We start from the raw sequence: 15239 nt of genomic DNA on the forward strand, positions 1-15239 counted from the left end.
GTGCAGCTTTTCTGTAGAAGAATGAGTAGGATACCGTCTCTGTCCTCCTGCGCCTGAGTGCACGTTTGCAGAAGATCACCGTGTCACGGTGAAAGTAGTGCTAAGGGTGCCGTTCAGGGTGTAGGGACAGCATGCTGCAGGCGTGCCTCCGTGGCCTGGGCCTGGGCCGCCCGGGCCGTTTGGGGTCAGGCAGGCCGAGGCGCCTGCCCGAGGCCCGCGTGGACAGGCTTGTCTTCCTCCAGAGGCCAGGCCCCCGACAGCCCTGGCTTTCTGTTCCGTGTTTGTCAGCACGCCTCAGAAGCCTCAAGATCAGGGAGGGCGAAATGTCTCTTCCGTTTCACTGCTACCAGTGGGGACTTTTGTTTTCGGAACCGGAGTGGTGTGACCTTTCATCCTGCATCGCTGGTAGGTGTACGGTTCAGCCAGACCAAAGTGAGGGGTCCGTCCAGGTGGCCCGCTGGGGCAGCGCCACCGGGCGAGTCCTGAGCACGAAGAGCCAGGCCAGGGACCCGACACGATGCTTAGCGGGGAGCGGACGTAGCCAGGCTGGAAGGTGCCCTAGTCCCGCAGGTGGAGGCCGCTGTTGGAGCGCCAGGGTGGAACCGTGAGTACGCAGAGCTCCCCGGAAGCCCGTTACCTCCCCACCAGCGCAGGGGCTCCCAGAGCCGAGTGCAGAGCTCTGGTAAAGAGGTCTGTGGGGGGGTAGGGGGTGGCCCTGGGACAGACAAGAAAGCCCACAGCCCTCCGCTGGCCCTCCGTCCCAGCCCAGGTGGCGGCAGAGGCCCGTGTGCTCGGGAGCTGGCGGGGGCACGGGGGACTCATGACTGACGAGCTCGTGTTCCCTGCCAGGCATGGTGTTTGTGCACCTTGTTATGTCTCCCGGTCGCCGACCCCGCGATGCCCATTGACGAGGAGCAAGTTCCCTCTCGAGGGGACCAGCCTGGTCCTGGCACCCCCTGCCCCCCGGCAAGGGGAGGACGGACGGACATGGCGGTGGGCTTCAGAGCCTGTGGGGTGAGGGGGACCGGTCTGCCGCAGTGCGGGCCAGGCCCTGGCTGGGGTGTGGTTTGGGGGAGTCTCACGAATCACGTGAGAGAGTTCGGGTCGGACTGTCCCTGCACACTTAGGTCCTCAGGAGGGGGTGTGTGGGAGGGGCCCTGTCCTGTTGGTCCGCCCCACAGTGCTTCCCCTCTTGTCACAGTGCAAGTCACCGCCCGCCCCTGGCAGGTCCGTGGCTGGTCCGTGGCACCAGCACATCACATCCAGTGGCATGTGTCTGGGCGGGCCCACAGATGAGCCCTGGGGACTTCACGACTCCCGGGCTCCCCACGTTGTATGCAGAATGTAGCGTTTGTCTGTTCCCATTGCTTTTGCCTGCTCCTTGTAGGGATCCTCAAAGCATGAAAATCTATTGGCGTAAACAGTGGAGGGCCTTCCGGATGAAGGCCAAGGGCAGGTGTCGGAGGAGGGGAACAGGCCAGTGTGGGTCACCCTGGCTGGGATTGTCAGCAGCTCCATGACCGGATAGAGCTGGGGAGGGGGGCTCCACAGCCGTGTCGCTGTGCACACGTGGGCTAGGTCCTTAGCTCTGCAAGCTTCCACCTCCTAGCCGACAAAGAGTAAAGCTGAGGGTCTGCTTTGCCCGAGAGGACTTCCCCCGGGGAGTGGGGAGCAGTGCCCGGCCCGGGCACAGGCCACGGACTGAGAAGAGGCCACGGGCGTCCGTGTGGAAGGCCGCTTTTACACACACCTCTGCGAGGCCTTGGACATGACGTCTACCTGAGTGCCCCCAGAGGCCCCGCTGTCATCCTTTGGGGGTCTTGGAAAAGGGCTGTCGCAGAGGGCAAGGCAAACAGGGAGACCATTCCTTCTGCTCGTCTCTGAACGTCAAATCACCTCTTGACGTGTCCGCGGGCCGTGCAAACGCCGGGAGGTCACTGCCACCGCCGCGGCCGCACACAGCTGGCCGGAGCTGTGGGTGGGCCGCCGAGCCCCGGGGGCCTGAGCAAGCCGCGCCGTCCCCGCGGCCCACGTCGCTGTGCGGGCGCCCCGGCAGGACGGCTGACTTCGGGCGCTGCCCTTGCCTTCCCGGGGAAGCTCTGGACGCGCTGCTTCTGCAGCGTGAGGGAGCAAGTCCCGGCGGCGGACGGCGCGGCAGGTGTGGGGGCGGCCAGGCCCCCGGGAGGCGTCCCCCGCCGGCTGAACTCAGCGCCGCCGCCCCCGGGCACCCGGGCCGCGTGGGGCTGCTGGCCACGCCGCTGGCGGTCGTCCTGCGGCGCTCGGAGCCGTGGGCAGCTCGGGGGCCTGGCTGGCACCTGCACGCTCACGCCTGCCCCCTCCCTTCGCAAGCGCGCTGGGAGACGTGGCGCCCCCCCGGGCGTGCTGAGGACGCCTAGCGTACCCCAAAGTCTGAGCTCTGCAACAAGGTGTGGTATAAACTGGAGGCATACCATTTTTTTTTTTAAGATTTTATTTATTTGGCAGAGAGAGACACAGTGAGAGAGGGGACACAAGCAGGGGGAGTGGGGGAGGGAGAAGCAGGGATCCCGATGCGGGGCTCGATCCCAGGACCCCGGGATCATGACCTGAGCCCAAGGCAGACGCTTAACAGACTGAGCCACCCAGGCGCCCCTGGGTCTATTTTTTTTAAGTTTATTTTTTTAGTAACCTCTACACCCAACGTAGGGCTCGCACTCACGATCCCGAGATCAAGAGTTGTGTGCTCTTCTGGCTGAGCCAGCCAGGCGCCCCGACGTAATGGGTGTATTGTTAATGTAACGGGCTCGTCATTTTTAAGTGTAGTAATAAACATTTTTTTTTAAAGTCTTCCTTTAAATTTCTAATAAGGTTAACATCAATAGATAGAGGCCATAAAAACAGAAGCCCTTTGAGTCCTAAGTGTCAGGAGCCTAGAGTCCCAGGGCAGCAGCAGGGGAGAGTGCCCTGGGGCCCCACCTCCGCTTGCCTGGATGCTCCTGGGCAAAGGATGCTCCTGGGCGAATCTCGGTTCTCCTCTGTAAAATGTAGGTGTGCTGCAGCTTCTGCCCACAGTCTCTGCTGAGGTTCGAGTGAAGCAATCCAGATGAAGTGGATTATTACCTACTGTTGGGGAACAAGACTCCTAAGTAAGTAGCATCTGAACACTTTCCTCAGTGTTTTCTACCCCCAGAGCCTCTCCCAGGAACAGAATGGTAAGAAGAAGAAATTTAGTTATTTTTAGTTATCAACCAATTTTTCTATTTCCCAGGAAAACACTAGGATTTTAAAAACCGGAAGTAGCTGTGTTTCAAAATTCAAATTTCGTTTTAGTTCTAGGTGTTTGACTCTTTATTGCTCCATCAAGGAAAATCATTTGCATCTGAATATAGAAATGAAGTATTGCCTGTGGGAAGGAGGTGTAATTTAGAAAAACAGAGCATTGATCTGTTTTCCTTTTGAATTTTTCTGAACATGCATGAAGTATTACATGCCTTAGTAAAACCAAGACATTGGTAAGTTAAAGAGAAAAATGAAACATTTCTTAACTCTGATACAACAGTAGGAGAAAGAAAATTACTAATTCCCACGTGGTGGACAATGACTATGTTTATTTGAAATTTGAAAATCAAATAAATGTTACAGCATCTTATGGTGACAGATGGTAGCTACGCTTGGGAGCAGAGTAGGACACCCAGACTGGTGAATCTCGATGTTGTACCCTGAAACTAATGTAACATTGTGTCAAGGAGGACAATCAAATAAATGTAGTTGGAAAATTAAATGCCATAGGTAAAAAATACAGACAGTTCTGAATACATATATTTGATTTGGGGTAACTGACCTTTCAAATCAACCAGCTTACTTGAAAGAGTAACTTTCGTAACCTCAAGATGAAACGTACTAATGTGTTTTAGCCGTGGACTCTTGTAGTGTGGTGATCCCAGAAATACGGTTGGGGAACTGATAAGCCGATCCCAGGATTCTGATACTCAAGTTTCACTATTTAATATATAGTTGTAGCCCCATTGTTCGGTTCTGGGCACATTGCGCAAAATCCCATGCAAATCACAGGTTAGATTTGACCCGATTTCTTGACTGTGGTTGCTTTTCCATCGCAGCCCCTATCCCAGGCTTCTATTTGGCTGCCTGTCCTAGTGTGGTTTTCCTTACTGGTAACTGTCACCAGCTCTCTAGTCAACCGGATAGAATGTGTAAGGGACCGTGTGACAGCCAGCGGGCCGTGACAGCGTGGGCAACAGGTGCTGCTTGCCCACGTTCTCAGCCAGGCTCTGCCACTAGGTCTAGCCTCCAGTTTCCAAGGGCTGAAGGGCTCCAGTAGAAGCAGTGGGAGGGAGCATCGATGCGCTCATGTGGATGCTCGAGCAGAATCGGAAGAGCCAAGTCCCCTCAGGAGCGCTGGCTCCTCCATCGAGAGGTATGGGAAGTCCTCACCCCTAGCCATGGTGCTTACTGGCCCTTCCGACCTGGGCAGGTGACGGGATGGCAGGTGCTCGGCATTCACTTTTCTCCTCGGAGGTCAGGCACACTTCCAACTTCCCCAGTTTCCAAGCTTCTGGGCTGGGACGGGATGTGTGGGGGACCTGGAGAATCCCAGAGACCGTCTGGTCAGATGTGTGCATTGGTTTGGTAAGTCTCACTTTCTCCGCTGGTGTGGTGGGCGTGGCCCGTCCCCTCCACGCCCAGGACTGTCCTCAGTGGGGTGGCTCAGGTGTTGGCTGGAAATCTGTTGCTGGGATTGAGTGTCCTCACCGTCCCGCTGGAGCTGTGTGATGCTGGGGCTGCTTCCGCCACTCGGCTCCCATTTCCTAGCTGAGTGGAAACAGGTAGGAGCCAGGAGGGTGCCTGTCGTGCCCCAATCAGTGTGTGCTAGCCCTTATGCTGATGGGATCACCCACCCAGCCCCGCCCTGACTGCCCTTACTTCTGCAGCACCCTGGGAGCCGGGAGGGAGACAGAACCCCGTCGCTGACACCACCGCGGCTCTGGAACAGCTGGGGTCCATACTCATGTCTGTAGGCAACCCCCTGTTGGTTTCCCTCCATAGTTTACCTCTGGGGCTGTGCCCACCTTCCCCTCCTGGTCCTCCTCTGCCTCCGTCCTCTTCTGTCTCCATCTGCTCTCCAGTCCTGTGCTCTCCCGGCGGGAAACTGTCCACCTGCTGCCGCCGCTAACGTACCCGGCCCCAGCCCCACCTAGAAACACAGGAACTTGGAATAAAAGGTGCTTTCAGTACCCACTGCAGAGATTTTATGACCTAAATTGTCTCAAACACACTCGCACCCCAGTGGTGGGCAGCGATTGGCCACCCTTGAGGCCCTGGCAGGAAGGGGAGGATGTCTGTGTGAGAGAATGACCGCTGGGCCACTTGTCCTGAGGCTGTGTTTGCACATTTTATGGAGAATATGTATGTAGGTTTCAGGTGGGTTTCGGGTGTCCCTGGAGATTATGGGGCCCAAACCTTCCTCTGTGCCCCCAGCCCTGGTGAGAAGTGCTTCTGGCCTCCTGTGGAGTTCCATTCTTGCCTGGTGCCCTGACCTGGTGGCCACCTCGACTGAAAACATGGGAGCAGGAGGGGCACGGGGTCTGGGCCCTCACACCCCAGAGGTGCTGCCGCGGGGGCACTTTGGAGTTTACCCGCACTTGGTCACGTTCCCGTGTTAGGCTTGAAAAGCATGTCCTATGGAAAAAAATCTCTTGGAGATCTAATGAATTGATAATCCTCCTTAAGAGTGCAGGGGCTGTTTATGTGACACTAATTCTGACGCACTCCTGAGTAACTTCACTTGTTCACTGAACATTGTAGGAGTGTGTTTGTGTCTCTACAACTGGAATAGAAGTTGACGGTGAAGGCGTCTCATTCATTTTGAACCCCTGTCGTAGCAATAAATCCACTGCTTTGCTCACCACAGTGATCACTCATTAGAAGAACTCAATGTGTCATATTTCCTATGTTACTATGATATAATTGAAACCGGACTGTTTGCCTATTCATAAACTAGGTCTTTAATTTCAGATGACTGTCTTTCAGCAGCGGCATTAACATGACAAAAAGGGAACTACAATGATGCCCTGAAGTGCCTTCTCCCCCCTCCCCCCCGACACCCGAGCAGGGCGCGGGGCTAGCCTGGCCCGTCTCCCCGCGGCGGGGCCTCCCACCATCTTAAAGGCACTGGGCGGTGGTCAAGGACTTTCCCTCCAACGGGCGAGGACTCCGCCTAGGGCTGAGGATGCACCCGGCCCTCCCAGGATCTCTCCCCGCCTCCCGGAGATGAAAACCGGCCCCGGAGGGAGGCGGCGGGCAGTGTCCCCGGCCACTCCCGCCCGCGCTGTCCCGGCTCCGTGTCTGGTCGCACGCAACAGTCGGTCGTGACACCCGCCGGGCGCTCGGCTCCTCCTTCTGCCGCCGCGCCCCGCTCGGCCTGGGCCAGGCTGTGCCCGCGCTCGCCGGGGTCGGGCGGCTGACGCCTGTCCCCGCCCGCCGATCGGGCCGAGGAGTCCCCGAGCTCGGTGGGGTGGGGGGGGGGCCGGGGGGCGAGCCCCGGCCCGGAAGCAAGGAAGGAAGGGTGCTTCGGCTTGCGGACCGTGGGTGGGGGCGCCGGGACGTGAGCGAGCCGGGGATGCGGCGGCCGCACGCAGGTGGGTGTGGCGGGAGCACGCGGCGCCGAGCCCCGCCGCCCGTGGGGGTGCCCCGGGCCCCCGCGCGCCGCTGAGAGCCGCCCGTCTCCTTCCAGGGCGCAGATGACCCGCCGGCTCGGCGCCACCATGCCTTTCCCGCCCACGCCGCCCCGGGCGGCCGCCCCGAGCCCGGGGGTCCCCGCCGCGCGAGCCCCGCCCCGGAGGCCCGGCGCCCCCCGGAGGGCCGCGGCGCCCACCTGCGCCCTGCCTGCGCCCTCCCCGCCCGCCGCCGCCGCGGAGAAGAGGAGGCCCGCAGAGCGGCCCGAGGGGCTGCTGTCCGGCTCCTGGCCCTCGACCACCCTGAAGAGGCCGCCGGCTCGGCGCGCCCCCGGCCCGGCCCCTCCGCGCGCCCCGGCCCGGCCCGCCCGGCCCGGCCCCAGCCCCAGCCCCGCGGGGGCCGCAGGGCCCGACGCCGCCGTGCGCTTCTCGCTGAGCCTGACCCCCGAGGCCGTCCTGCTCCTGCAGAGGCGCCACCTGGAGAAGCAGCTGCTGGCGCGGCCCTGCCGGCCGCCGCCCTCGCCCTCGCCCGCGGCCGACGCCCGGCGCCTGCTCGGGCCCTGCTCCTGCGCCCCGCCCGCGGGCCCCGGCCGCCGCCCGCAGCCCCCCGGCCCCCCGCAGGCCCCCGGCCCGCGCCCTGCGCTGCCCGTGTCGCTGCTCAACGACAGGCACAAGTACGACGACGTGGAATACGAGGAGGAGGCCCCGGTGGTGGACGAGGGCCTGGTCCGCAAGTGCACCGAGTGGCTGCGCGGCGTGGAGAAGGCGGCCGCCGCGCGCGACCACGCGGGGCCCCTGGACGCGCTGCCGCACCTGAGCACGCTGTGACCGGCTTCCCGCTGGCCCCGCACCCGCGCCCGCAAGCCCGGGGGCTCCCCGGCAGCCGCCGCCACCTTCCGGCGCCCGCGAGCAGGACCAGCGCCCCCGCTGCCCCTCTGGCTTGGTGGACTCGCCGCCTGGCACCGCGCACCTGCTGGGCTCCTGGGGCCGGAAGGGCCGGCGTGAGGCAGGCTCCCCAGACGCCCCCCCGCCGCCTCCTGTCCAGGCTCCCCCCCCCTCAGCCCGGACAGCCCCCCTTTCCCTCTCCCACACCCGTGGACTCCACCCCACGACCTTGCCTCCTGCGGCATTCTGGCCTCCTCCTCGCTTCCCCACACGCACCTGCGGCTCAGCCGGCCGGGGAGTAAGCCCCGGGGAAAATGCCTCTGCGCCCCCACCGCTAAGAGTCTTCTATGTCCCAGACACCCTCTGGCTGGGCCAGTGGCCTGTCACTTTCTCGGGCGCCCGGGTCCAAGGACAGGTGTCGGCCGCAGGAGCGCATCCGCGAGGGTGGCCGTCTGGCGCAGAACTGGGCGTGGTGCTGCATTTATGGTTTTGTTTCTCCAAAATAGAAAACATGTCGGGGGGTGGGAAAGCTTGGAAACTCAAGTTAACCTAACTTTGCAACTCGGAAGGGGAAGGGTAGGAACCGCAGCAGTGACTCCACCGGGTGAGTGAGGCCGGATTGGGAGGGGCTCTGTCCACACGGAGGCCCCTCCAGGCCCCCGTCCTGCCCGCCGTGCAAGCCCGCACACACTTGCCCACGCGTTCACACGCACGCTCCCACACCCATACCCACAGCGCCCACTCGTGAACACTTACACTCGCTCACACGCTCACTGCTCCACACACACACACTGTCACACACAGCCTCACACTCAGTGCTCACACGCACACGCACCTCTCCCCCTCACACGCACACAGCTGCGGGGACGGTTTTGAAAGGCTGGGTGGAGATGTGAGCAGGAGTGAGGGTCAGCTTCTGCTAAAACTCATTGTTTTTATTTGAAGTGCTGCTCACAGAGTAACTTCTGTGCTACAGAAAGAAAGGCTGACCGCAGGGAGGGGGGAAAGGCGAAGAGCCGTACGCAGATGTAGGACAGAATGTTCCGGGCCAGAGGAGCAATTTACTGAAGGAAGAAAGTGGGAGCCGCTGGCTGGGGTGTGGGCTAGATGTGTCTGTTTCCAGTATTTTTAATCACTGTGTAAAAATCAGTAACATGGATGTACAGTTGTGTATAGTGATTTAAAAAAAAATTCTACTTATTATTTGAATAAAGGGTAAAACTCCTCAGCCTTTTAGGAGCCAGCCATAGCCTTCCCCGCTAACTCCAGGCTGATTTCTTGATATTTCCTCCACACATCTGATTATACTTAACTCTAAGGTTGAGAAGGAAAACAAATGTCATCATCAGATAAGGCTGGGCGTAGCAGAGTAATCTATTACCTCAACTCTGACTTATTTTGTAAGAGTCAATAAGTAGCTGAATGTTTATCATGTTGGACTTTAATGTGGTAAGTCTTAATTACATCTTACATCGAAGCCTTACATTTTTAAAAACCAATTTTATATTTTTCTTGTGATCTTTGCGCTAGTCTCTCTCTCTCTCTCTCTCTCGCCCTCTCTCTCGGCACAGATCTAGTCAAACGTGAAGCATGTAATTCAGCGGGAGCTAGGTCAGCCAGTAGATGAGTTGCCAAAACAAACCCCCACCACTGAACAGCCTGTGTTGTCTGAATGCAAAGAGCTCGGTTGTTCTTTATTTCAAATGAATGTACTAATACCAGGGGGCGCAGGTGGCAATCTGGCCGGGGTGGCGTGGAGACGTGTCCCATGGATGCTGCGGCGGAGGCGGAGTGCTGGCCTGGACGGTGCCCGGCGGGCTCGGAGTGAGCTCAGGGTGCAGGGCGCTAACTTGCTCTGTGTGCGCTCAGTGCAGAGACCAGTCACTGAGAGACCGAGCTTTCTGCTCCTTACAGTAACGCTTTAAAGACTGCCCTAAAGTAATCGACTTCCGCAAGCATCTTTCCGTGTCTGCCTGTGTGTGTGTGTCCCGGGTCCTGACGCTGCCACAGCGCGTGGCTCTTTGTGTCCCTTTCACTTCTTTGTCTCTCTCTTCCCCCCCTCCTTCTCTGGGTCCCCGTCCCCATCTCTCAACTGGCTGCAGTGGGACACTGAGCTCTTTCTTCGCCGTGGCTTTTGTCGAACAGTTTTTTGTGCCTTGTTCTTCGCTGTAAAGGCAGATGAGTGGAACGTTTATGGTTCTCTGTTTGATGACCCTCAATAAAAACAAAAGGTTCTACACACGACATGATGTCTCTTCATGTTGTTACTGACATTTTGAGAACATTTTCTGAGTCCCTGTGCTGCACTTTCTTAATGTTCAAATAAAAGAGAAATTCAGTGCCTCATGTTTTCTTTTTGAGGAAGATTTTTAAAAACTGGTTGGGAAGAGATTCCTGAGGTGTTTGGAGTTGGAGTGAGGCGGTCCTTCTGTGTTGTTGCCCCACCCGAGGGCCTGGGATCTGGGGATCCGTGGGGGTTCATTGGCTCTGATTACTACCAGCAATGACCAAGATTTTAAGAATTCTAATGATGGTCCAATATTATTGTAATAAAGCTGTTGGGGGCATCTGGGTGACTCAGTCGGTGAAGTGTCTGCCTTCGGCTCAGGTCGTGATCTCGGGGTCCTGGGATCAAGCCCCATGTCGGGCTCCTTGCTCATCAGGGAGTCTGCTTCTCCCTCTGCCTTGTGCTCTCTCTCTCTCTCTCAAATAAATAAATAAATAACCTTAAAAAAAAAAAAAGCTGTTTGGCAGTGATACTTAACCTTGCTTCAGATCGCAAACCCCATGCAAGCTCTTTTCCAAACTTGCTCCCCAGATGTACCACATGACAACAAAACTCTGCGTCCGTGTCAGGAAGCTTGCCCCATGCATGCTCACTGGGCCACTTCTTACTTGCTGAAAGTAACTTCAAACTGGTAGGTCACACCAGTTAGAAGCTGAAGGGTCAGTTTGAATAGTGGTGAGGACTATTTGATCTCTAGAAAGGGTAGTATCCCCTAGTAAGTGTGGTTTGTCTTTAGAATATTTGGGTTCACAGAGAAAAAAAATAATACAAGGTGTCCATGGAAGTAAGACGGTTGGGAACGTGCTCTCTCTGTGGAAGTGCTGTATTACGTCAGATTTTCCCGTGGCCGCGCTGTCCTGCAGCAGGGGGAGGGGGCAGGGGCCCCCACTGCAGAGGCTGAGCCTTCGGGGTGGGGGTGAGAGATCATTGAACACCACGGTGCAAGCGAAATGCATGTGACATTCTAGAGACTGGGCGTATATGACCTAATTCCATATGTTTAGGGAATACCCTAGCACTTCAAGACAGATTTTTATGTTGATCTCCTTTATTTCTGGAAAAAGGAGATGGCAAAAGTCAGAACCTTTAGGTTTGTGGTTTCCCTGGAAAGTGCCCAGTTCTGCCGGGTGGATGATCTACGGGATCTGCTCAATTAAACTTACTCTGAACCTGCACTTTTGCACCTGTGTTTTTTAGCATGGAAATTTCAGCCAAAGCAAGTCCTGAACTATGTCTATGCAGAATGCGCAGTAAGAACACCTGTGTGTTGCCCGTAACACACACAGACGCCGTTGTCACCTGCGGGGTGCTTGGAGTGGCCCAGTTTAGACCATCATCACCTTGTCCAGTTGGAGGTGGCTGCTCCCATGGCCTGGGATGGGAGCCTCAGGCCCAGGTTAGAGACTGAGCACGTCTCTGGTATGGTCCAGGAGAACATCCCTTCCCGTGGTTAAAGGTCGAAGACAGAATTTCCATACTGATGCTGTCCTGTGTCAGCCATGTCTCATTAAATGTCTTTGTGTCCTCTTCCCTAAAATGGGGATAAGAAGACGGAGCAGATCCTGGTAAGGATTATGATGAGATGTGTGTAAAGCATTGGGGACAACCTCTGCATGTCACCAGCTCAAGGTCAGCTGGAATTATTACTACCTCAAAAAAACCTCACTACTCATTATAAGACATTATTCTCTGGCACTTATATGTGCAAAATCAATACCCAACTTGGTTACAGTATTCTGAGGTTTTTCTGTCTAATGCATACCTGTGGTGGGGGATCTACACTTTCATTTTCCTGAGGAGTTTAAAAATAAAAGTGTCGATTGTGCTTTACCTTCTTATTTCAAAATTATTTATTATTTATGTTCTGAATACAAAATTCACCTCTGAGCTGGTAGCAAAGACGAAATTAAAAAATAGTAAGTTATATAATTTCAATATCTAATAACGAGAACACTGACCCATTACGGAGACAAACTTTTTCTTGGAGAAAACGATTTTTGTGTTATGTATATATTTGTATACAACACAATGGACAGTATCCTTAAATGCAGTTTCTGGAAGATGCATAGATGTTCTTCCTATCAATACTTGTTCTTGATAAAAGCCAGTGGGAGAATATCCAGTTGCATCCTCTCCCACATTGGCCCATCCCGTCTTGTGGCCGTGGGTTATATGGGAACCTGCAAAAAAATGGTAGAGAATCTTTAGGAAGTAGTTTTAGATCATTAAGTACTGGCTGAAAACTCTAGAAAATTATATATGAATTCCTGAACTTTTAGGTCTCAAAGACTAAGTTCTTGAGGGAGGCCAAATAACTTTTGTTTATGTGGATTCTATCCTCCAACACATCCTGCATTAGAAATAAAAACCAAGACCCTAAAAGGGCCTGGGGACCCTCAAAATCTTAGGGCCACACTGTGAGAACCACTACATCTGACATACTAGGAAAACATTTCAAGATACAGATGATCCGGACCCCAAACCTAGAGACCCTAATTCAGGAGATCTGAGGGGGGCCCTGCAGGAGCTGGGGTGTACCTGGGTTTGGGAACCACTTCTCTAAAGGCAGAAGTACTGGGAAGTCCTCAGGGATCTTGCCAGTTATGTTTGTCATAAAAGACCCCAAATGTCAATATCAAAATCTCCTTTTCTAGGGGCCAAACCCCTCTCCCAGCCGCATGTTAGTCATGGCATGGAGAGCGAAACATGCTGACCCAAATCGAGAAAGTTATCACAGGTTGGTGTTGGTTCTTGGCTCAGAGTGCCCATGGGAGCCATGGTGCTGGCAACACTGGACATCCCACTTCTGGAGGCCTTGCCTCTGACCTTCGTATTCCAGAGTCCCTGCCGTCCCCTGAACCGCATTCCACAACTCTACCCCACAATGTTACCAGAGGGGGAGTGGTGTCCTGGGAGGACCGCGGACAACCCGACTGACGTATTGAAAACCATCTCCAAGTGGTGCGCATTGCTCACAATTTCCCGATTTTCCATGCCAACTCTAATAGATATTGATAGAATATCTTACTTTGAGCAGGACAGTATTCCAGTGGGCCCGGAATAATTCATTCACCTATTCAGCAAATCTCTATCCTGAGGGGTACCTGAGATGCAAAACTACTTAGATGCTGTTCTCTAACTGAATGAACCCACCTGTTAAACAGAGTAATTTAGGAGACCGTCTGCCAGGAGCAATGACGGTGGTTGGACCACACTTACCACTGAGCTGTTCTTCAGGACACCAATGGGTCTGTGCCCGTAGCTCAGGCTGCCATAGACAGCCCGGGGGCTTCGACAGCAGACATGTATGTTCTCACGGTTCTGGAGGCTCAAAGTCCAAAATCAATGTACTAGCAAATTCGGCATCTGGTGAGAGCTCCCTTCCGGGCTTGCAGACGGCTGCCTCCTCACTGTGCTCACATGGCCTGTCCTTCACGGACAGTGGACAGCTGACAGCGGAGAGAGCCCTCCGGGGTCTCTGCCCCTTTGTATAAGGACACCAGCCCTACTGGATCAGGGCCCGCCCCCATCACCTCCCCAAGGGCGTCAGCTCCAAATACAGTCACGCTGGGGCTTAGGGCTTCAACATGTGAATTTTGGGGTGACATCATTCAGTCCATAACATAGTCCATGATTTGGGGTGCTTTTTAAGGTCATTTATGTATGACAGTAAGATAGGATCATCAATTCCCTCCTACCATTAAGGTTCGCTTGTGTGCACGCACACGCACACGCACGTACACGCACACACACACACACACACACACACACACACCTTTGGGAAGCATAAAGAGGTGAGAAAAGAAATTTTTACTGAAATCTGAAAAAAAAAAAAAAGTCCTTCTTCTCTATTTCTATGCACAAGGACATGGAGGTGAAGAGATTTGCCCTGCTGGTCAGAAGGGCTCCAGCTGGATTGTAACCTAACATTTTAAAGATTTATTCTGCCCTCCATCTCTCTTTTTTTCCTTCTCTGTGTTTGTTTCAGTGTTAACTCTCGTCCTGGAGCTCCTGATGGGGTCTTCGGCGGTGGGTGCCTGGTGGTGGGAGGGGATGTGCAGGGGGAGGCTTGGGTGTGGCTGGGGTTTGGCCCCGCGCGCTGTGCACGCTTTGGGGTCGCGCGCGCTGTGGGGGCCGTGCGCGCTGTGGGGGCCGTGCAAGGGGCTTCGCTGCCTGGCCCCCCTGTGCTCTCCCGCCATGCGCACTTACGCGAGCGCCCCTTTCTGCCTTCTTCATCCTGTTTCTCTTCTTTCCCCAGCTCTCCTCTCTGCCCTCTGAGCACCTCCTGGCTGCTTTTCTGGTTCCTGGAAGTCGTCTTCCAGGGCTGCCGCTGTTGCTGGGACAGTTACTGCCGTTGTTTCTGGCTGATGCCCAGTTATGTTCCTGTCTCTGTCGGGGTGGAGACCAGCAATGAAGACGCGATGAGAGAGGGCAGTGGGCCTCTTGCAGGGCCTGTGGGGAGCCCTAGCGCCCTTCCCTTTCCTTTCCGTGTCTGCATCTTTGCACACACAAGCATACTTGCACAGACACGCGTGGACTCACATGCACACGGACATGTGCCCAAACACGCATGCACACACACACACACACACACACACACCCCTACAGAAGCAATTACGGGAGCCGTTGCACTTGAAGTGATGGAACTTGATTCTAAGTCACATCCAACAGGGTCTCTAAAAATGCTGAGCACCTACGAGTGGTCACCTTGAAAAATTCTGCATGGTCTCCCTTCGATGGTACTGAATACTGAATTTTTTAAAAAAGATTTTATTTATTATTTGACAGAGAGAGACACAGCGAGAGAGGGAACACAAGCAGGGGGAGTGGAAGAGGGAGAAGCAGGCTTCCCGCCGAGCAGGGAGCCCGATGTGGGGCTCAATCCCAGGACCCTGGGACCATGACCTGAGCCAAAGGCAGACGCCCAATGACTGAGCCACCCAGGCGCCCCTGAATACTGAATGTTGAAAAGGAAACTGTCCATTTCCCACACACTCACCCCAGTTCTGTTGGTGAAGCACTATGTTTCATTTCTTAGCGTTTATGTCATAGTTGACAAGTGTCAGGATTCAAAACACTGGAGCCATGAAAGAATTATAATTCACATGTGATGAGGGATGCGGGGTAAGAGTTTGTGGAATGAATGAGGGAAGAATGATGCTCATGAATTCATTTGTCTGTGCGATATTATGAAATTCAAGAAGACTCTCGTTACACCTACAAGCATCAGTGACTAGAACAGGAATGAGGACACATCAACAGCTCAACTCTGTGGGTAGTGATAGACAGACAGACGATAGAGACAGAGTACTGAATGTCTGTGTCTCCCCAAAATTCCCGTGTTGAAACCTAACCCCTGATGCGATGGTATTAGCCCCTGTAGGGAAGTGATTAGG

The 15239-nt window shown here is 55.3% G+C and overlaps 1 protein-coding gene and 2 long non-coding RNA genes across 3 annotated transcripts; 2 read left to right on the top strand and 1 right to left on the bottom strand.

Annotated features, from left to right (window-relative positions):
- Positions 1-3567: 3567 nt before the first annotated feature.
- On the bottom strand, positions 3568-5966 carry LOC144379019 (uncharacterized). Its single transcript, XR_013441004.1, has 2 exons — positions 5067-5966; positions 3568-4809 (listed from the first exon to the last, which is right to left on the bottom strand). It is a non-coding gene; the product is annotated as an uncharacterized LOC144379019 (long non-coding RNA).
- A 166-nt stretch (positions 5967-6132) lies between these two features.
- On the top strand, positions 6133-7973 carry PRR18 (proline rich 18). Its single transcript, XM_078054488.1, has 2 exons — positions 6133-6635; positions 6731-7973. Exon 2 carries the CDS (start codon positions 6738-6740, stop codon positions 7497-7499), a length of 762 nt encoding a protein of 253 aa, XP_077910614.1. The 5' UTR covers positions 6133-6635; positions 6731-6737; the 3' UTR covers positions 7500-7973.
- Positions 7974-7999: 26 nt separating this feature from the next.
- On the top strand, positions 8000-9902 carry LOC144379020 (uncharacterized). Its single transcript, XR_013441005.1, has 2 exons — positions 8000-8160; positions 8502-9902. It is a non-coding gene; the product is annotated as an uncharacterized LOC144379020 (long non-coding RNA).
- The last annotated feature ends 5337 nt before the right edge of the window (positions 9903-15239 follow it).

The sequence above is a fragment of the Halichoerus grypus genome, chromosome 9 (assembly GCF_964656455.1).
Source record: "Halichoerus grypus chromosome 9, mHalGry1.hap1.1, whole genome shotgun sequence".
NCBI lineage: Eukaryota > Metazoa > Chordata > Mammalia > Carnivora > Phocidae > Halichoerus > Halichoerus grypus.

What these genes read in the sequence shown, in the direction of transcription:
- PRR18 (XM_078054488.1), top strand. Translation starts at nt 6,738, where the DNA reads ATGACCCGCCGGCTCGGCGCCACCATGCCTTTCCCGCCCACGCCGCCC.